Source organism: Lissotriton vulgaris, chromosome 5 (genome assembly GCF_964263255.1).
Source record: "Lissotriton vulgaris chromosome 5, aLisVul1.2, whole genome shotgun sequence".
Lineage (NCBI taxonomy): Eukaryota > Metazoa > Chordata > Amphibia > Caudata > Salamandridae > Lissotriton > Lissotriton vulgaris.
This window is the reverse complement of record NC_141693.1, coordinates 346211715-346233373: the sequence shown is the minus strand read 5'-3', so window position 1 is coordinate 346233373 and position 21659 is coordinate 346211715. Positions and strand designations below refer to the sequence as shown.

Below are 21659 nucleotides of genomic sequence, written 5' to 3'. Positions count from 1 at the left end.
TGATGCAATTTTAAAACTTGGATTAAATATTTCAAGAAAAACAGTCTACCCATCGTCTGTAAAGCGCTCTGATATCTGCAAAGATCTTGTTCGCGCTATATGAAACTTTCAAAATAAATAAATAAATAAATAAACCGGAGACTTGAAACATAATGACCATTTCCGTGGAAAAAGAGGGAAGGGGAAGCTATTTACTTTCATCTATTGATCCTTTAAAAAAAAAACTAAGGTACTTATTCACACACTGCATCGGAATACTGCTCACATACTATAAAATGCTATTTACTTACCTACATGTAGAGGTCTCCGTCCTTCCGAACCAAGTAATGAGTGGGTAAGATAAACACGCTTAATTTGCTAATGATAATTCTTTAAACACGTTTTTCAACTACCTTGTCATATAATAATTTGGAGGGTATTTACATAACATGGCTGTATGTATAGTTATTTGTATGGTGTAAAATAATTTGCAAGTACAATACAGTAACAATACTTCCTATACTTCCTAGAACTGATTGTACTGATCTAGTTGGTACACGCAGGTGTTCTTTCTGGGTTTGCATGTATTCATTGTATCTACAGTATGATGATGTGCATAAGAGATTTCACAATGTTGCGGTTACATAGTAATTATAGGTACTGGGATGTGCGTAAATGATGCACTGCTTCACGGTCACTCATAAAAGGGTCTCAACAAGCACTGGGGTGTTTTTTTAATGCAAAGCAAGTATCTGCTACCTCTGAAATTTAAAGCGTTTCTAGAAAGACTGTTAAAAGCCACATTCCTTTAGAGCTCAATTAAAAAAAAAACCTTGCTACAGATTCACCCCACAGATCTGCAAGTTATCGCAAAAAAAGTCCACCTACTATATTCCTTAAACCCTGCATGTAAAGCGGACCTCGAAATGTAGAGTAAATGCATGGAATGTTTTTTTTTTGCGATCACACGTCCAATCCTAATAACTAATAGATTGACCAATAACTTCGGGCTCCTGGGTGGCGTGCTGTTCGCCGCAGAACACTTCAACGACTCTTCAGGGGTAATGAGTGCCATACAAATGCAATTTCAATTCAATTCAATATACATGGCCAACCACTCGTACTGCAACAACCTATCAAAGAAAGCAGTGGAGATAGTGACTTTAAAAAAAACAAATCCAAGAAATAATGTTAAGATAAATACATTTAGAATAATAATTATATAAAATGTAATTAAACGTTAAAATATATCTATAATGTAAAAATATTAGTGTATTTTAAATTACCGAAATTACCTTCATTAACGTAAAAATGAATGTAACTTTAATTTTGTAAAAAAATGAATTCTTTACATAAATGTAAATATTTGTATGCTAAATAAATATAAACTATAGCTGTTTTTTAAACAGGTTTAAAAATAAATGTAATTGTATTTCATATATTTAAATGAAATATTAAAAACAAAAGTTAGTTAATAGTGCTGTAGCATTTTTGTTTTTACTTTTCTTACATTTACATTAAACATCTTAAATTAATGTATGTTTATATTTATCTTTGAAGTTGTTTTACCATTTTTTCAACCTTTAATAAACTGTTTAACTTTTCCCTACACTTCACGTTAGGGAGATCTCACCTCAGTGGAGGAGAGCTCAACATACAGGTGAAAAGTTACTAATAACTTTAAACTTGTAAATTATGGCCATCTTCTGGTTTCAGGGGGTGGAGACATGTAAACCTACATTTTGTAGTAAGTTTACTCCTATAAACACAGTAGCATAACACGGATGCCATGCGCAACCAAGGCTAATGGCCCATATGACTGCAGTTAGGGTGGTAAGATACAATTATCAAATTTCAATGGGCCCCTCCAGGCTTCCGGGCCCTGGTGCACTGCACCTGCTGCACCTCTGGTAGCTACACGCCTGCATAAATGGTGAATAGCCTAAATGAGTAAATTTACTACAAAGTCTAGTAGTAAAATTACACGTGTAGATTTACTCACTTTTAAGTTAAAGTTTGTGAATATCCCCCACTATGTGTTTGTTTAAACTACAAAGAACTAAAGATGGCAATATAAATTCCAGTTTGGCTTAAACATTACTGACATAACATAAAAGGGATTAAGTTATTGACACTTCGTTTCGAACGGGCTGGAGACTGAAAATATCATGATCTCCAATAAGGTGACCTTCAGACAGTGTTTTATAGTCCTGTTTTTCAAACATTTTACTGCTCACTTTATCAACCCCACTCAAGAACATCGAGCAAACTCTTGTCCGAATAGGAACACATGAATGGGCAGCATCCACAACTCATTCTTGAGACTAAAAATCATTAAACAAAAGAAGCATGGACAAGCCGACTGGTCTCTCCTTTTATGATCTGTTGGCATTACCAATGCTGTCATTCACCATTGGCAAGCACACAAAAATAAGCATTTGTAATGCAATAGGTCTTGCATTAGGAAAGTTTGAGCTATTGGTATTGAAAATTACAAATTTTTATTTATGTGTTGGTTTTGAAAATAGCTAAATTAATAGCTTTGTCATTTAAAAAGACAATACTTTTAACTTTCGCAAATGTGACACCTTAAGCATTTGTAACGCAATATGTGTTGTATTACGTGTCTTAGATGTTTTGATATTACAAAAAACTGCTTTTAATTTTTTTAAATAATTAATAATTAAATAAAAGTTATTGTAATTTATAATGACAATAGCTTAAACTTTTGTAAATAACTTTTGTGAAGAGTATGTTCAGTGTATTTTATTGTGACGAAAATCCAAGAACAGAAGTGAAATATAAAAAAAAAATGGTGACATTTGTAATAAAGCTCGAAACATTGAGAGAACATATTTGAACTAGTTGTTGTTGAATGGTTGCACAGATTGATGCTGTGGTGGCGCTGAGTGATGTTGTGGTGGCGACGAGTGATGTTGTGGTGGCGACGAGTGATGCAGTGGCATTCAGTGATGCTGTGGTAGCGTATAGTGATGTTGTGGTGCCCCTGATTGATGCTGTGGTGGTGCTGAGTGATGCTGTGGTGATGCGATAGATAGAGTGTAATTACGTGGCGTGTAACTCTGTGGCACTGAGTGGTGTTTGGAGTGTATGTTGCATTGAGTGCAGTGTAATTATGTGGCGTGTAATTATGTAGCACTGAGTGGTATTTGGAGTGTATGTTGCTTTGAGCGCAATGTAATTATGTAGCATATAATTATGTGGCACTGAGTGGTATTGTGTGGAGTGTATGTTGTATTCAGTAGAGTAATTGTGTGGCATGTAAATATGTGGCACTGAGTGGTATTGTGTGGAGTGTGTGTTGCATTCAGTAGTGTAATTATGTGGCGTGTAATTATGTGGCACTGAGTGGTATTTGGAATGTTGCATGGAGTGCAGTGTAATTATGTGGCGTGTAATTATGTGGCACTGAGTGGTATTTGGAGTGTATGTTGAGCGCAGTGTAATTATGTGGCGTGTAATTATGTGGTGTGTAATTATGTGGCACTGAGTGGTATTTGGAGTGTATGTTGCGTTGAGCGCAATGTAATTATGTAGCATATAATTATGTGGCACTGAGTGGTATTGTGTGGAGCGTATGTTGTATTCAGTAGAGTAATTGTGTGGTATGTAATTATGTGGCACTGAGTGGTATTGTTTGGAGTGTATGTTGTATTGAGTGCATTGTAATTATGTGGCGTGTAATTATGTAGCACTGAGTGGTATTTGGAGTGTATGTTGCATTGAGTGCAGTGTAATTATGTGGTGTGTAATTATGTTGCACTGAGTGGTATTTGAAGTGTATGTTAAGTTGAGCGCAGTGTAAATATGTAGCATATAATTATGTGGCACCGAGTGGTATTTGGAGTGTATGTTGCTTTGACTGCAGTGTAATTATGTAGCATATAATTATGTGGCACTGAGTGGTATTGTGTGGAGTGTGTGTTGCATTCAGTGGGAGCATTTCTGAGAGCCCCTACCTAATATCTCTGCCAAAGCATAGCTAACGCAATGTCTTAGACGAGACCTAAAAATTAAGGACTGGTTATAATAACTACAAGCACTTGAATATATACAACATATAGGGGTTAAAATAGTGAATTCTTCACCATTAATGCACATAAACAAGGCAACCAGAGAATGAAAACCCGAGAAGTGAATAAAGGAGCGTGCCTAGGAAATAATCCAAAGAGACAAAGCCATACCGGGAAAACCCCATGTGTGTCATACTCAACACCACCACAACTGTGCCAACAACAAAAGAACGCTCAGATTGCATCTCAAGGTAAACACTCAATAATATGAACTCCTGCACCACTGTATTGTAGACCAACTAAGTGAAACTCAAATGCATGTTAACTGGTAGCTTACGTGCTGAACACCAAGGAGATGTAATGTTGAAGATGTGAACTGAATGTTGCTATCTGAACAGAAGGGGAAATGAAGTATGATTGTTCAATCAGACATAAATGAACAAACGCTGGTACCCATAATACCAAATTAATGAAATACCCTACCTTTCTGAGCATGTACGCAAAGACGAACCACTGAAGTCTCAATACCCCGCGTACATGGAAACTTCTAATGTCGTGAGGTAGCATGGGAATGGATCCTATTATAAACAAGCATTTGCAATGCAATGGTCTCGGCATCATTAAAGGTAGAGCTATTGGCATTGCTCATGACATTTTTTTTCTTTAAATCACAAATAAATGGCATTGTCATTAACATTGCCAATACAAAGCACTCTGCACTCAACAGCACACAATGCTCTGCACTCACTACTCTGCACTCACTACTCTGCACTCACTACTCTGCACTCACTACTCTGCACTCACTACTCTGCACTCACTACTCTGCACTCACTACTACTCTGCACTCACTACTACTCTGCACTCACTACTACTCTGCACTCACTACTACTCTGCACTCACTACTACTCTGCACTCACTACTACTCTGCACTCACTACTACTCTGCACTCACTACTACTCTGCACTCACTACTACTCTGCACTCACTACTCTGCACTCACTACTCTGCACTCACTACTCTGCACTCACCACTCACTACTCACTACTCTGCACTCACTACTCACTACTCTGCACTCACTACTCACAACTCTGCACTCACTACTCACTACTCTGCACTCATTACTCACTACTCTGCACTCATTACTCACTACTCTGCACTCACTACTCACTACTCTGCACTCACTACTCAACACTCACTACTCTGCATTCTCCCTTCCGTAGTGTAAATGCCCTTCACTGCCGGATGCAGTATGTAGGTACTCTCATATATTTCTTGGCACCTACGATGTAAGACTGTGTGTTGGATCTAGGAGGACATATATAGCAGTTTTATTTCACTCATTGCACTAGCACTGTGCTTTTATCCTCTCTTCTCAGTTTGATTAAACACATAAGCCAGCATGTAAACATTTGTATTAATGAACACTGTGCCCCGGAAGTCAGGCACGGTCGCCTGTGACGGGGCGGGGCCACGTCCAGACCGGAAGAGGAGGCAGGCGGAGTCAAATGCGTCTCACGCCCGGGGCTCCTGTGAGCGGTGTGGAGCTCCGGGGCCACGCCAGCAGGAGGTTGGGCGCCGCGTGCTGAGAGCAGAGTCCCCGACATTGGCCAGGTAAGTTCCAAAAGGCTGGGGGGGGGGGCTTGGTGCACTGGTGTGTGTGCGTGTATACTCGTGTGTGTATGTATGTGTGCGACGGTGACGGCGGGGGAGGGAGGGAGGGAGGGAGGGGGGCCTCGGTGCACTTGTGTGTGTGCGCGTGTGTGTGTATGTGTCAGGGGGGGTGTCTCTGTATGTATGTATGTGCGTGCGTGCATGGGTGCTTGTGTGTGTGTATGCGCATGCGTGTGTGGTGCTTGAGCTTCCCAGGAGACAGCGCCTGGCCACAGCGCGCGTTCCCGTTTCAAATCGGCTCCAAGGATGCGCGCGGCTGAAAAAGTCTCCTGGGAAGCACACTCGCTAACAAAAGATCTCGGCGAGACGCGCTTCCGCGCGTTTAGCCGAGACCTAAAAAGATAGAGGTGAAGGTGTGCAATAAAGAACTGCTTTACGGTGGCTCAGTGAGAATAAATAAATATCAGATGTATTTGGTTCTTTGAAAGTGAGAAGAGTCAACTGTGTCATGTGTAACATCCTTGTTTTCTCCAGTGCTCGTGTGTTCACTGCGCCCTGGGCTCTCTGATTTTCTTTGAGAAAAGGAGCTTACCCATAAGAATACCCTCATTGCTTTTTTGCAAATGTGGAGAAACATTTTTAAACAAAATAGGTAAACTGCACGCTAAAGTAAAGAAAAACTAGTGGGAAACTTTGTTAGCAGTAGGCAGTTTAACCCTGTGTGCTGCCTTAGGAGGAGTCAAACTTTTCACTACAGAAACCTCTGGTCTGTTTCCAAGAAGCTGATTAATGACGGGGCTTCTCTTGACATATTAATTGATGTTTGGAAGTTGCTGGAGGGCTGGAACGAAACTGAAAGTGCAGTGGGTGCTCACGAGACGCCGTGAGCGTGCACATCGCCTGTACCGGCGAAAGCTGAGGATCGCCAGAGAAGAAACGCTGTCTATCCGCGCTGAGGCTCAGAGTTTGAGGCCGAACTGTCCTTGAGCGGCCGCCTGGGTAGAGATGTACACGAGCACCCCGTGAGCTCTGAGGACACGCTGCAGGGCATCGCGCTGAAGTATGTCGTAATGGTAAGGAATGCAGGAGTAGCTGTATGGAGGGGGCTGGAACACAATACTTTTTATATGAAAATGCGTTTTCTTCTAGAACGGTCTCTTGACCCTAGATCACGTAAAAAATGCATCCACCTCTGGTCGGGATTAAGAGTGCTTAGCAAAGTGTACTTTAGGGGGCGGAGTTGGGACTCGATGTGCTGTTCTGTGTGTCTGGCGTTACTGGGGTGACTCTCAGGAGGTTTGAAATGGTTAAGGAAATAAGCCCACAACGAGCAGGAGTCGAAAACACAAGCGCGGACTCTCGGGTCCGAGACGGGCCCCCTCTGATGCACACAGTACCTTTACAATTGCTGGGACGATGTAGGCAACAGGAGAAGTTCTACGGCAGTGCCCTCGTGGAGATCCGGCTGTGGAGAGGCGCCGCGGTGCGGGGCTTCTAGGCAGGACCTCGAGGGGGTGATGCAGAGGGTCCGGGTCGTAGGTGATCCTTCGTGGCAGCCCAAGTACCCCGGAGGCAGCAGCGCTGCACGTAGCGGCCTGTACGTCTTCCAAGGTACAGGGCAGCTCTCAGTGCGGCACGGACTCGGGAGGGAAGAAACGGTATGGTGCAGTACGCCTTCACATGTACGCACCGGGCTGGGCAAATCAAAGGGCTGACTTGTACGATGGCGGCCTACGAGCCGTATCTTCTTATTGTAGGCAGGATCCCCGGGGCGGCAGTGCGGCACGGAGCGGCTCAGTACGACTCATACTGGGCGGCTTCCCTTGTGCTGGGCGGCGCGGCCCCGGGAGGTGTGGACACAGTGCGCTGGAGTACGCTTCAGGCGTACCTTTGTGCCCTAAACCGGCAGACGGCACGGTGGTAGTAAGCACGAACCGTACTTGGACTCCTCACATGCGGTGCGGCTTCGGGGGCTGGAGAGTGCGGGCCGTACTTTGCAGGGTACAAGTGTGTGTGTGTGTGTGTGTGTGTGTGTGTGTAAGTGTGTGTAAGTGTGACAAAAGATGCTTTGCTGGACGCAGTGCTGCGCACTGCTTACACCAGCTCGACCTAAAAATGGTGCAATAACACTAATGCGCACATATGTGTCATGCTGCAGCATTCCATATGTAGGAAGGGTGCAGTGTAGCCCTGCACCAAAAAAATTGAATAACAGTGATTTACAGGACCACAAGAGGGTGGGGTGCAATGAAGAGGAAGGTGGGGGACAGGTCCTACCTATGGAAAGAAATGGGGATTGGGAAGATGGAGAAAATAACATGTCTGAGATGCATATGGGCAAGGGGTAGTGGGGGAAATGGGTGTTGATGGAGCCTAAGGAGAGATCAGGGGACAGGTATTTGAAGGAGGTAACACCACACTGTAAGAGAACAATTAAACACATGCACTCTCAAAGTGATAAATAAAAAGAAAAGGGTGGTAAAGAAGGTTTGATCCATATGATATCATCGGCGGTGTCCCCCAAGGGTCTTCACTCAGCCCTACCCTGTTCAACGGTTGTATGTTCTAACAACGAGCTCCACAACCACGACTTCTCTAACAACGAGGTCGCAACCACAACCTAGTCTAAACCACGATTTTTTTTTCCACGCATTCTTTTATCACGTTTTTTCGTGGTAAAGAAATACGTGTTTTAAACAAATGTTTTACATCTACTACCCAGATCGCTCCACTCCTTAAAACTAATTACACCCACCCTAAAAAAAAACACCATTACCCACACACACCTGAGGCTAAGCTGGTGCTAAATTCTACTTTCTCCTCCTCGAATATCCCTCACCGCCCTTCCTTCCCTTCCGCGAGAGAGATCTGGTTACAAGGCTTACGGCAGAAGCCTCACTCACAGTTGTCCGTAATAAACTGGAATTTGATGATCTTTTGCTTTTTTTTCAAAAAAAAAAACTGATTAATCAAAGTAGCCCTGCTACAGTGCTAGAACTGTCCTGTGCATTTCTTCGTGTCAACAGCACTCACGAATATAAAAGAGGCTAAAATGCTTCGCCCGGTTGCTCTGCCAGGCACAGTGCTTTGCTGCTGAATTATGAAAAGACTAGCAGCACATGAAACACTAACTAGAAATACTGCCATAATTCCTTGAGAGTGAGACGCATCCCATTTCCGTGGATCAATAGAAAGGGCCTCCTTCGCCTGCTCATTTGCACATGCCCTGGCATAGGTTGCAGCTGGTGAAAGGCACAATCAGTGAGGAGGGTGATGTGTGTTGATGACTTCACATGCCTAAAGAGAAACATGAAACCCGAATTTGCGTTCTGGCAAGTTTCACTTCTCATGATTGGAGAGGGTCTCCTCGCACGCTGCAAACCTGCGCTCTAAAAAGATGTGACACGTGCCAGCTTGACTGATTAAACCAGGTGACTTTGCCCGCCCCGCGTGCACTGAGAAGGAGCCACACATGGTCATCTTCTGGGGAAGAATGCTGGCGCAGAATAGGGCGTAGAAGAGTGAATTGCATTTCCAAAATTGAAGAGTGCATTTCTAGTCCGGGAATCGTTGTTTAGAAGAGTCGTTGTTCATGCCTTCGTTGTTCAGCATTTGTCGTTGTTTGCACTTCGTTGTTCAGGAAAGTAGCAATTAAAACTTCGTTGTTTAGGATGTTTCCCCTGTTCAACACCTATATGACCCCCACAGGCCATCTTGGTCAGGACCTATGGAATGAACATCATATCATACGCTGACAACACTCAGCTCATCCTCTTTCTATCCGCTGACTTTGCCACCACCAAGGCCAACTGCCACCTGTGCATGATTAGCACGACCCTCTGGATGCAAAACAACTGCCTCAAACTCAACACCGACAAAACGGAGGTACTTATCCTAGGGAGCAACAAATCTCCATGGGACAACTCCTGGTGGCCAGCAGAACTGGAACCTTCACCCACAGAAAACGCCAGGAGCCTAGGCATCGTACTCAACAGAAAATGTATCAACACAAGAAGAGGAAGGAAAGCCATTGCATAATAAACAAGTAAATGAGAATAATAATTTCAAACACTGGTAAGCAATGGGTCACAGCCCAGTGTACGTTTTTGGCATGGTCCACAAGACCTTTCAACAACACTGCCTGTTGGCAACACTTAAATAGTATTTTTATGCTTAAAAACCTCACAGGCTAATGTTAAGAAAAGGGTTTGACACAAAGCTTCTTACTAGGACATTGCTTTAAACGTCTAGGATTCTATGTCAGGACCGGAGGCTTCAGATTATGCTTTTCTCTCTTCGCTGTTTATTAACATCACATCGCACAGCAGCCAGAAAAGCATCAAAACTTGAAAACATTTTTAGTATTCCCAACATAGGAATATCAGAAAACATTGTAATAACATCGTTTAATAACTACAAATCCCATGAGATGAACATTTAGGCAGTCCTTCTTTAGTGTCCATAAACCCCAATATAAGGCGTCCAACCAACGAACTCCTCCTCTTTCTTCGCTGCTTCGCAGCCAGTTATGTGCTATTATCCCTCTCTTGCACTTTTGTGTTTGTTGAGGTTTTGTGTTTTTTCTTCTGTTCTATTGCATTGATTGTTGCTTTGGGGGGCCTGTGGGGTTTTTCTTCCCTTTCAGAGCCCCTTCCATCGCGGGGACGCCTTCGCCCCTTACGCGATGTCCCCGTGTATTCCGCGGTGCTGAGTCACCGCTAGAGGGCGCCGTCGCGTCTCGCCTGCCCGCGCGCAGTTTCGTCTCATTGATTGGAGCTGCGCTGGGGAGTCGACATCGCAGGTGCCCTGCTACCGCCTAACCCTGACGCCCTCTTGGGTTGTACTGTCCCGTATTGAACGCCCCAGTGGGGTCTGTATAGTGGTTGTACCCACGTTGAAGCCTGCGGGCGATTTCGGCACCTTTTTCTGCTACAGCTTCCGCTGGGGTGTTCCCCGCTCGAGCGCGCTGGGAGGCGGTGCGGCCCGGTCTCTGGAGAGAGGGTCGGCGCACTGTAAAGGCTGGTGCTGCCTTTTGATTGTCCGGTTCCACCGGCCCACAACTTTTGCCAACCTTCGGTCGGCCCACACGTGGCAGTCTGTGTACGCCATCGAAACCCTCAGTTTCACTTTCTTGTCTACTGCGTAGCGCCATGGCTGAGGGGTACTACGTCGAGGAGGAGGAGTCTCACCAGTACCTCCAGGACGACGAGTTCTATACGGCTGTGGACCAGTCGATTTACCGGTGTGTGCAGGAAATCGTTGGGCCTATGGAGGACAGACTTTCAGCCCGCATTGTCTTGGAATGTGCAAAGTTGGCACCGGCCCCAAGGGGTTCCCCCGCCAACGATCCTGGCCAACCTCCGGCGGCCAAAAAGTCACGAGGGGACGCGGGTCCCAGTGGTTCGCAAGGTGTGGACAAGGACGCTTTCGAGCGCCTACGTGACGCTTTCCTGGCTAAAGCGTCGGGGTCGACCCCCGAGGCGCCTCCGCCTCAGGTACCTTCTACACCGGCGAACGTTGTCCTGGGCTCCCCGGGGGGGGCTTCCCCCGCGGATACGGACGACGACGAGGACTCCGTGCGGTCATGGCGACCGTCGTCCAATTCGACGGAGTTGCCCAAAGACACCTCGGGCATGGTGGACCCGGACGAGATCATGCACCCGCGGTCAGCCGCCTGGGCGCCTGACGATAAGGTGGCGCAGTTCGTGGCGGGCCGCCTCCGCAAGCCCTTGGAGAAGGAGGCGCGCAGCTGTCTGAGGGGCGAGTGCCCTCGCCCGACTTTGGAGGGGAAGGTGGCCATGACGCCGGAACTTGATGGGAAGATGGCCACCTTCATGGCGAAGTTCGTCAAGGACCCCCGGAAGGGGATCGACCGTTCCTGGCGCTCCTGCCAGGACAAGCTCTTGGACACCGATATGCCCGAAGAAGCCAAGGTGTCAGGCAGCGCCATTTGCCCGGAAGTATTGTCCAATTGGGCGCAGCGGGCGGTTGTCTTTTTGGGGAATGCCAATTGTGCCCTGTCGACCGAGCGGCGTCGGTCGCTACTGATAAAATTGGATCCCAAATTGGGCGATTTGGCTTCGTTGGAAGCTGGCGCTGTCGCCCAAGGAGGACTCTTTGGTGAACCATTCATTGAAGAACTGGGAAAGTTCGTTTCCACCTTCACCTCCCTGGATAAGGCCCAGTCGACCATCAAGCGGGTCTTCCACCAGCGTTTTTCCCGGGGGGCTGGTCGTGGTAGGGGCCTCACGACCGGCCGTGGTGGTCAGCAACAGCCCGGAAAAGGGCATGGCTCCGGCAGGGGAGGCTACAACTCCTCCGCGAATTATAACAACTTCTACCCCACCAGAGGTCAGCGTTTCAGAGGACGCGGAACCTTCCGGAACGACTCCGGCGGCAACAGTTCACACGGTGAGTGTTATTCCTGCAGATCAGGTGGTTATTGGGGGGAGGTTGGCGTGTTTTCCCCAGGCGTGGGAGGCTATTACGACGGACGCATGGGTCCTTCAATCCGTGCGGGGGTTCCGCATAGAGTTTTACGACCAGCCGTGCCAGGCGGAGCCTCCCCGGCCCATAACGTTTTCTCAATCGGACGCGCTCTTGATCGACGAAGAAGTCTCGGCGCTGCTGTGCAAGGGGGCTATTTGTCGAACAACGCGCCACCCCCGGGGTTTCCTGAGCAATATTTTTCTTGTGGAAAAAGTGGACGGGGGCAGACGACCAGTCATCAACCTCAGGGAGTTCAATGGCTGGGTGGTGTACAACCACTTCAAGATGGAGGGCATCCATCTTTTGAGGGACGTTTTGCTCCCGAACGACTGGATGGTCCGTCTGGACCTCAAGGATGCGTATCTGGTGGTTCCGATTTACCCCCCGCATCGTCGTTTCCTTCAGATTTGCTGGAAAGACATGGTGTTCGAGTTCAAGGCCCTTCCGTTCGGTCTTTCCTCGGCCCCTTGGTGCTTTACAAAAATTCTGCACCCGGCCATCGAAACCCTGCGGAGTCAGGGGATTCGGCTTATCGTCTATCTGGACGACATCTTGTTGTTGGGCCAAGACCCGAACAAGTTGGCCGCCCATCTGTCTCAGACAAGGTCTGTTACAAGGTCTGGGGTTTATTGTCAACAGGGAGAAGTCGGTTTTCACCCCCGCCCAGCAAATGGTGTTTCTGGGCTTTGTGGTGGACTCGGTGAAATCGACTCTCAGTTTGCCGTCCAGAAAGATGGCCAAAATAAAGCATCTGCTTCCACAAACTATCTCGAAATCGCACACCTCCCTCCGGCAGGTGGCCAGAGTTGTAGGCCTTCTCTCATCGTCCATTCAGGCGATATTCCCGGGCCCTCTTCACTATCGGGCCCTTCAGCGACTGAAAGCGCACCATTTGCGCAGAGGGCTATCTTACGATCACTTGATTCCCATGTCGGTGGAGGTCAAAGAGGAAATGTCTTGGTGGCTAGCACACATGGAAGCGTGGAACGGCCGCGCGATTTTCGGGTCCGTCCCGGACTTGGTGATAGAGTCCGACGTCAGCAGGTCTGGCTGGGGCGCCCGTTGCGGAGATTTCTCCACAGGCGGCGCTTGGTCGTCCGACGAACAGCGGCTTCACATCAACTGCTTGGAACTTCTAGCAGGTTCGTTCGCCGTCCGTTGTTGGACGAGGGACTCTGTGAAGTCATGCGTCCTTCTGCGGATGGACAATGTCTCAGCGGTTCGGTATGTGAACCACTTAGGGGGTCCGCAGTCAAGAGCTCTTGCGGATCTGGCGAAAGACTTCTGGGACTATTGTCTCGCTAATCAAGTCTCGGTTCAGGCGGAATACCTGCCGGGTCGGGCCAATCAGGTAGCGGATTGGCACTCGAGATATCTCCGGGACTCCAGCCTGTGGAAGCTGGATGTTCAGGTGTTCCGCTGGCTGGCGACATGCTGGGGTCCGTTTTCCATAGACCTGTTTGCGTCCCGTCTGGACTTCCAACTTCCGAGGTTCTTCAGCTGGAGACCGGATCCTTTGGCGGAAGCGACGGATGCGCTCCTCCAAGACTGGAGTCAGGAACGGCCGTATGCCTTCCCGCCTTTCTCCATGATAGTACGGGCCGCGGCCCAGATTCGCCGTCAGATGGCGGACGTGGTGATGGTGACGCCCGTGTGGAGGTCGCAAGTGTGGTTTCCAGTTCTTCTGGAACTTTCCTGGGATTCTCCAATCCTACTCCCCCGGATTCCTCGTCTTCTCCTCAATCCAGACGGGGTCCCTCACCATCTCCTCCAGGGTTCTCTCCGCCTCATGGCATGGAGGCTTTAAGGCGACGTTGGTCGCTCCCTGGCCTTTCGAACTCAGCTCAGCACTTTTTGTCCAAGGCCTGGGCAGGCAGCACTGCCAAGAGGTATAGATCGGCTTGGACCAGGTGGGTTCGTTGGTGTCTTCGACGGGGTTTGGATCCCATGGTCGCAGGCCTCGTTCCTATCCTGAATTTTCTTGCAGAACTCTCTACCGCCGGCTTGGCATACCGGACGATTAATACGATACGTTATGCCATATCGGCAGCTCATGTGCAGATAGATGGAGCAGCGGTTGGGGAGCATCCCCTGGTATGTCGACTCCTTAGAGGAGTGCGTCTGGCTTTACCGCCGGAGCCACGGTATTCCGTCCTGTGGGATGTTAACGTGGTGTTGAACCTTTTTCTTTCCTGGCAGCCTAACAAGTATCTTTCCTTAAAAGAACTGTCAGCTAAACTGGCGATGCTCTTGTGCTTAGTATCTTGTCGCAGAGTGTCTGATGTGCGTGCCCTGGATGTCACGGCGAGAGCGTTCTCCCCGGATGGGGTGACCTTTACCGTGGGTCGACGCACGAAATCGGCTACGAGGTCTATTTCCTATCCGGCATTTGCAGATGCCCCCAAGTTGTGTGTGGTACAGTGTTTGAAAACCTATGAGGATGTTACAACAGAACTTCGCCCTCCGGGCGAACGGCAGTTGCTGATTGCGCTGCGCAAACCGCACAAGGCTGTCTCTTCCCCCACTATAGCCCGGTGGGTGCGTTGGGTAATGCAGGAAGCTGGTATTGATACGAGGCAGTTCGGAGCTCACTCAGCGAGAGGGGCCATGGCCTCAAAATCTTTTGCCCTTGGGGCACGGTTGGAAGACCTCATGCGCGCTGCGGATTGGTCTTCGGATTCCACTTTCAAAAGGTTCTATTTTAAGCCAGTGGTGGATATTGCTAGTTTGGTGGTGAGTAAGCTTTAAACAAGCATAATCTGAAGCCTCCGGTCCTGACATAGAATCGAAATTTGCCTAGTGTAGTAACGGTAAGTTTCAATTCTATTAAGGACACGGAGGCGAGGATTATCCCACCCATTCCTCCTGCGGAGATCCCGCCCGTACTGGAGTAAGTAATCCGTTTTCCGACTTGCAGTTGGTCACTGTTTTTCCTGGGTTGCATGTCGATGACTTGATACTCTGCTTTGTTGATTTGCCTTCATGCTTAGCGGTATGGCTTAGCTCACGCTGTTCTTTTTTCCGTCAGGGAATGATGGTGCGAAAAGAGATGCTTGAGACTTTGGCCTGACTCGCCACGAAGAAAGAGGAGGAGTTCGTTGGTTGGACGCCTTATATTGGGGTTTATGGACACTAAAGAAGGACTGCCTAAATGTTCATCTCATGGGATTTGTAGTTATTAAACGATGTTATTACAATGTTTTCTGATATTCCTATGTTGGGAATACAAAAAAAAAATTCAAGTTTTGATGCTTTTCTGGCTGCTGTGCGATGTGATGTTAATAAACAGCGAAGAGAGAAAAGCATAATCCTCGCCTCCGTGTCCTTAATAGAATTGAAACTTACCGTTACTACACTAGGCAAATTTCGATTCCTGTACACAACCATAGGCCCAAGTCAGTACGTTTAGCAAAGGCTTCAGTTAAAATGTGTTTCTTTGCATACCTTTGTCTTCCAAGATGCATTCCTCTGCCTTTGCTGCACTCCAGGCATTCTCGTACAAATAAAGGGCCTCTCGAAGTTCCAGGTTTAGAAACCACACTTGCAAGAAGGTGTTTACATAGCAGGTAGCACCAAGATTTGTAAGACCAACAAAAGAATTCTACAACAAAGGAAATTGAGGTAAGGATGCATTTCCAAACTTGTCACATTACAAAAACACAAGAATTTTGCTGCATTTAATGCTAAATAAAGACAATATGTCAAATGAAATTGAAAGTGTTTATTTACGGCTTAAAGAAACCAAAACAAAAAACTAATTGATAAAACATTATAGAAACATAAAAATAATCAAATCTCTTATCGATAATATCATTCAAACTTAATCTGAAAAAAACGAGATTTGAGTGATTATTTTCCATAACTAGCAGACTCTTCTAATGAAACCTTTTTTCCCCTGAATAAACCATACATTTCAATTTCCCCACAAAAGGGGACCAATAGATTTATTTTTAATTGGCAAAGGCTAGGGTTATGTAGTGAAATAGGTTCTCCAGATTCCAGCTCTGACACGTCAGCAAATTCTTGCTGCTTTAGGGGTATCTAATAATGCTCCTTATGCCATAATACCAAGACATAGGTTTTATCTCATACATGAAACTACCTAATAGAATTCACTGGAAATGCTTTCAAGTTTGAAGGGAACATCAATGCCACCAGTTGTCATATAAGGAGTTGTGTGAAGCGAACCAACAATTGTATTTAAACTGATCCCTGAAAATTGTTTGCATGGCTCCTTGGAGACCAAATCTCAAACATAATCATTGAAAATTCCAAAACAAGCTCTATTTCAATTACAAAAGCTGCTAAAGCAATATCTTGTAGCCATTAGCGTACTTGGATTGTCATGCACAATATTATACCAGTACAAGTATGGACTGTAAAATCTCTACCTAGACCGTTATGATGTTCAACCTTAGCTTATCAGCTCTAGCAGTGATGGTTGACTAATCAACAAAGAACTTCTCCAAATGATCCTTTAATCACCATAAAATCCCTACTCGTTATAGAAGGCCATATTGGGACACTTGCACGGTAGAAACTACTTTAACAAAGTAGGACTTTATCAACACTCATTAATGAAAAACTTGAAGCTGAGATTAAATTGCGTACAACCCAGGGGACCTTATGTCGATACATCTTGGTTAAGTGAGGCATTCAGATAATACATATTCTTTCAATAAATTTACACCTCTGTGCACAACAGTCACACTCTTAGATTTCTGTTTATATACTATGCTAATCATGGTTTGGCAACATTTCCAGAAGGCTAGCAAACAACATTAGGGGCCAAGTGAAGTTTGGGAAGTGATGGTAATATTGGTAACAAACAAATAATCAGACAGGTCTGACCAACTGATCGTAATGGGAAGGTAAAGATCTGTGCAGAACCCTTGGAAGGTCTCAAAAACATGAGTTAAATAGGAGTGAGGGCAAAAAGGTCCTTGGAGACAAAAGAAAAAAGTGTTATAAAAAAAAACTTGCCTTAGATGCAAGGCGTGATTGTACTTAGCTCCATATTACAGTGTGTAACAGACCTTCTCAACCTAATGCAATCTTTAACATGAGTCATTTTTAGCAATATCTAAAAATCAAGCACTCATGGGCAGCAGGTATGAAGTGAAATGAATGAATGAATGCAGATTCATGGAGAGCAAACAAATGCCCAAAGATGTTATGGTGCTGAAGAAAGGGTTACTTCAGTAAAACAAGCATTGGCATAGCCAGTAGGTCTCGCTTTAGGGACCTTATAAGTATTTCGTTATGCAGCACAATTTCCTTGGTGCAACAACACCAACCGTTGCATGGCTAAACACTTATTTATAAGGTCCCAAAGACGAGACCTATTGGCTATGCCAATGCTTGATCGGGGGCCATTTTAATGTTAAACTGTAACTTTCACTTCCTAAAAGTAAGCACTTTTATGAAGTAGTGGGGAATAAAAAAATGTATTACATGTGAAGATCACATGGACAGCCACTTTAAAACACACTGCTGAGGTGGCGATGTACACATTGTAAAAAGAGGCCTGTTTTTCGCAATATGCAACATGGTGCACACTTGGTGCACTCTCGCACAGTAGGTTATGGTGCCTCCTGGCCAATACTCAGATGCCCCAAGGGTCAGAGAGATCCACAGATTGCTAAATGGCACGAGAGTCACCGTGGATGGCAAGGGAGTGAGCAGAAGAGATTTAGAGACAGAGAGGGAGAAAGGTGAGGATGGTGGGAAAGAAGTGAAAGGAATTTGGAAGAAGCGGATAGGAAGTTTGGGAGAATTAAATAAGAGATAGACAAAAAGGAGATAAGACAGTTATATTAAGTAAGTAAGGGAGAAATAGCAAGAGAGCTAGGGTAAGGAAGGATGTGTTAGTGGGAGAAATAAAGTGGAAACAGAAAATGAGATGAAGGGAACTAATGTGCTGGCAGAAATGAGTAGGAGAGAGGAGAGGGTGGTAGGAAGGAAGGGAAAGGCCATCTAGAGGAAAGAGCTGCAGACATCCGTGGCTAGGATAAAGAAGAAAATACAGAGCAATGATGGTGTCAGGAGCAGAGAGATAGGGGAGAGGGGGAGGGTATCAGAAAAAGAGAAGGCGGTTCAAGAGGGTAAAGGTGTCCGTTGAGAATAGGCCGCAGAGAAAATGTATAGGAGAGGAGGAAAGGGAGCAGGGTTTGGAGGATGGAGAGAAGTGTGCAAGAAGGATAAATATCAGGTGATATGAGAGTTGTGGAGGGTAGGAAAGCGGGATTGAAAGTGGAGACTTGTGCTGGAGCCAAGAGCTAAGTGGTACAAAAGGGGGTGGTGATGGACGGAGCATCTGAACCAATCAAACACTCACACCCAGTCAACAGATCTGGGTTTAATCCATCACTGTTCTTTAGCCCACTCTGCCACCCCAGTTCAGACATGGCCATATGCAAATCAGTCTGACCCTGTGCCTCATGGGAACAGTCCAGCCCGAACTGCCAAGCCATACCTTCCCTGGACCGGAAACAAGCTTCCGAGGACCGGTTTCTGGCATTTCAGCCGTCTTCAGCCCGGCTTGCTTGAATCCAGTGGCAAAGTGAGCAAGGGACTCACGTCTGAGCATACCTTGCCAACTTATGGCGAACAAAGTGGTGCAAAAGGGAGTGGTGATGGACGGAGCATCTGAACCAATCAAACACTCACACCCAGTCAACAGATCTGGGTTTAATCCATCACCCTTAGCGAAGAGCTAAGCAGAGGGTGAATGGAAAGAAGTGCATAGGATGTAAAAGTTATTGTTCAATCTTTCAATAAATGTATTCTATTTGGAGAATGGACAGTTAAAATGTTACTGCTCAGTAATGTTTTTAATACGTCACTTTGACAAAGCATGAAACAGTCAGCAGCCACCCGGGCACTTATAGGCCAACCCCAGCCTAAGAAACTCTGCCTGGGGCTTGTGGTGAAAACTGAGGTGTCTAGAAGCTAGGTGTGAGCTTCCTAGGAGGGGTTGCACCAGAGTGTGCACAAAAACTGAGCTCCATGTGGTGCGGCTCAATAGCACGCTACTTTTTCTCCTAGGAACCTGTAAGTGAAAATTGTAACACATCTCGACATGTCGTGGGCTGATACCAAGATGTGTGGCAGCTCTTGGAGCCAGGGCCTGGAGGGGCTGTGGTAAGCTAATGTTACTGAAGAAACTGTTCTAATTGTAGCAGAACTCAAGTTTCTGTTAGTTTGGAATTTTTTGTCAAGTTGGAGTATGGACGATTGGCCTCAAGATTAATAGAGCTAACAGGGACACACATTTGAAAGGTACACTTGGAGTTAATCAAAGGGCTGCATGGATGCAAGGACTACTAAATTTAGGCGACATATTTTTCCCGTCTGGATGATTTTGGACTACTAAACTAATTACGTTTTTCTGAGGCTACTACGAGTATTACTAGAAAGTAACCTAGCTGCCACAGCACCAATGCCTGTACCACATCAATCTTATGCAAGAAAGGCAGTAATGAAACAATTTGGTTAACCACAGAAAGCAAAAGTTGGCACTCTAACACTGCTGTTTATGGTACAAACAATTTTATTTGGCGCATTCATCGAACAAGAATGGTCATTGGTAAAGTTCACAATCTGTAAATTGTCCAGTGATTACTTTAAACATTTCTTAGGTAGGTTAAAGAATGTGTTTTTTATGAAGTGAATGTAACAGTTACACACATCTTCACGTTCTGTACCCATGCCTGTGGTCGGCTAATGAAAGTGTTAGGTAGATAAAGGAAGCATCTGGTTTTGGGTGCGTAAGTAGTCTGTTGCATACATATTTAAGAAATCCTGGATTAGTAGTCACGGTTCAGCCTTTATGCGTTCGGTTGTACGGCTGTTGAGTGGCGCATGTTACTGCATAGTGTTGGGAGGAAAGTGGTGCTAGACTACGTGATGTATATCTATGTAGGGTTTTGTGTAACTAGCACTACATGCCACACCGCTGGTTAAGTGTTTTGTTACAGATCTGTGCTTTTGCGAGCATGATTACACCCACTTAAGAGCTAGATGCATGAGCAGGCTATGTGATATTCTGTTACATTTGTACAGTTGAAAGTAGTTAAAAGCTTTTGCTTGCATAGCTGGATTTAATTATAGATCATATCTATGCTGCAGTAGATGAAGAAGTATGCGATCAAGAGAATTCTTTCATTAAGGGCAAGGCAAATAGATTACTAAAAAGCTATGCTGAAAAAGATGCTTTAGTGGCCAGTTCGACACAAGGTCAATAGCGATGTTTAAAACCGGCTTCTCAAGGTCTTTGACATGAATTACTGATATAGTGATGATATAGTGATGAGCGTCACAAGACGTTATGTGACCCAGTAGCAATCTGCAACGTAGCATCCCTCCTGGTTCTGACTAAGCACAAACCACGCTCTCATACAGTTCTGAAGCAGACTATGCAATTTTAGATATTTAAGAGGGTTTTAATGTCCGTTCATAGGTGCAGCACAACCTGGGCTTCATCCCTAATTTTGTTGCGGTGCTTGGCTATCACAAACAGGTATTGCATGCACATACTGAATTGTGACGCAGTTAACTGATAATCGTTTGTCAAACCTATAAGTTACTCCCCATCCTTATTTATTGCAACTCCTAAGTAGGAAGGTCACCTGGGAAGCACTGTCAAATAATACCAATGGAGCCATCATCACAATGTGCTTAACAGGTAAAGTAAGAAAAATACAAAAAAACAAAAAAAACGAATGTTGTCTAAAAGGCCAGGAGAGATACATCACACATTTATTAGAGCCAGCAATTGTAACTTAATAGTTATGATCACAGCACACCATTCATTGGAAATGCATTTTTTAAATTTTTATTAACTTTGGCTACATAATCCTGCCAAACATTCATGAAGATTTATTCAGCCACACTGACTGTAAGAGAATACAGTTGTCATGGCGGAGGGTCTGTCCCCTAACTTTGCACTTAAAGCATTGGGGAAACATAGAAATATCTTTTATAAGATCAAGAGTTTTCCTTCAAAGAACTGCATCTTGGGACCTTCTGCTTATTCATACCCAAGGTGTGTAATATCTCAGAAGGATTTCAACAAATGTTGCGGTCAGACTTCAGCACTAACAACCCATGTCCAACTTGAAATGGCAACAAAAAAAAGGAGACACAGGCCGGTGATCACTAAGGATGACTTACAGAAGGGTCTGGGAGTCTTAAATTAGAAAATAAAAAATATGGTCACTATGCGACTGGAAGCTCTAAAAGCAGACTTGGCCAAAGGACTCTGAAGTAACAAAGGAAATTCAGGCTTTGGGTCGACGAGCTGGCTTGCCAACGAAGACGATATTGCAGCCCTGTGTCAAGACAGCAAGAAGATGCATGATATGCAAGCGAAAAAGGCACAGATCTGGAGGAACAACTGGAGAAATTATCACAATTTGCAATGTGAGAGAGAATGAAGGAGATAATGTGATCATTTACTGTGAGCGTTTGTTTTTGTCATGTTCTAAAGGAGGATCAAACACTTCACAGCCCTGTAGTTAGTGCGCACAAGGTGAGCATACCGAAA

At 45.5% G+C, this 21659-nt stretch overlaps 1 protein-coding gene across 3 annotated transcripts in view; it reads right to left on the bottom strand.

Annotated features, from left to right (window-relative positions):
• The window catches only part of USP48 (ubiquitin specific peptidase 48), a 776411-nt gene that overhangs the window by 718610 nt on the left and 36142 nt on the right, over positions 1-21659 (bottom strand). For all 3 annotated transcript variants that reach the window (XM_086921588.1, XM_086921587.1, XM_086921589.1), the window contains exon 3: positions 15557-15713. In XM_086921588.1, the coding sequence (XP_086777714.1) occupies positions 15557-15713 (157 nt within the window). The remainder of the gene's footprint in view (positions 1-15556; positions 15714-21659) is intronic.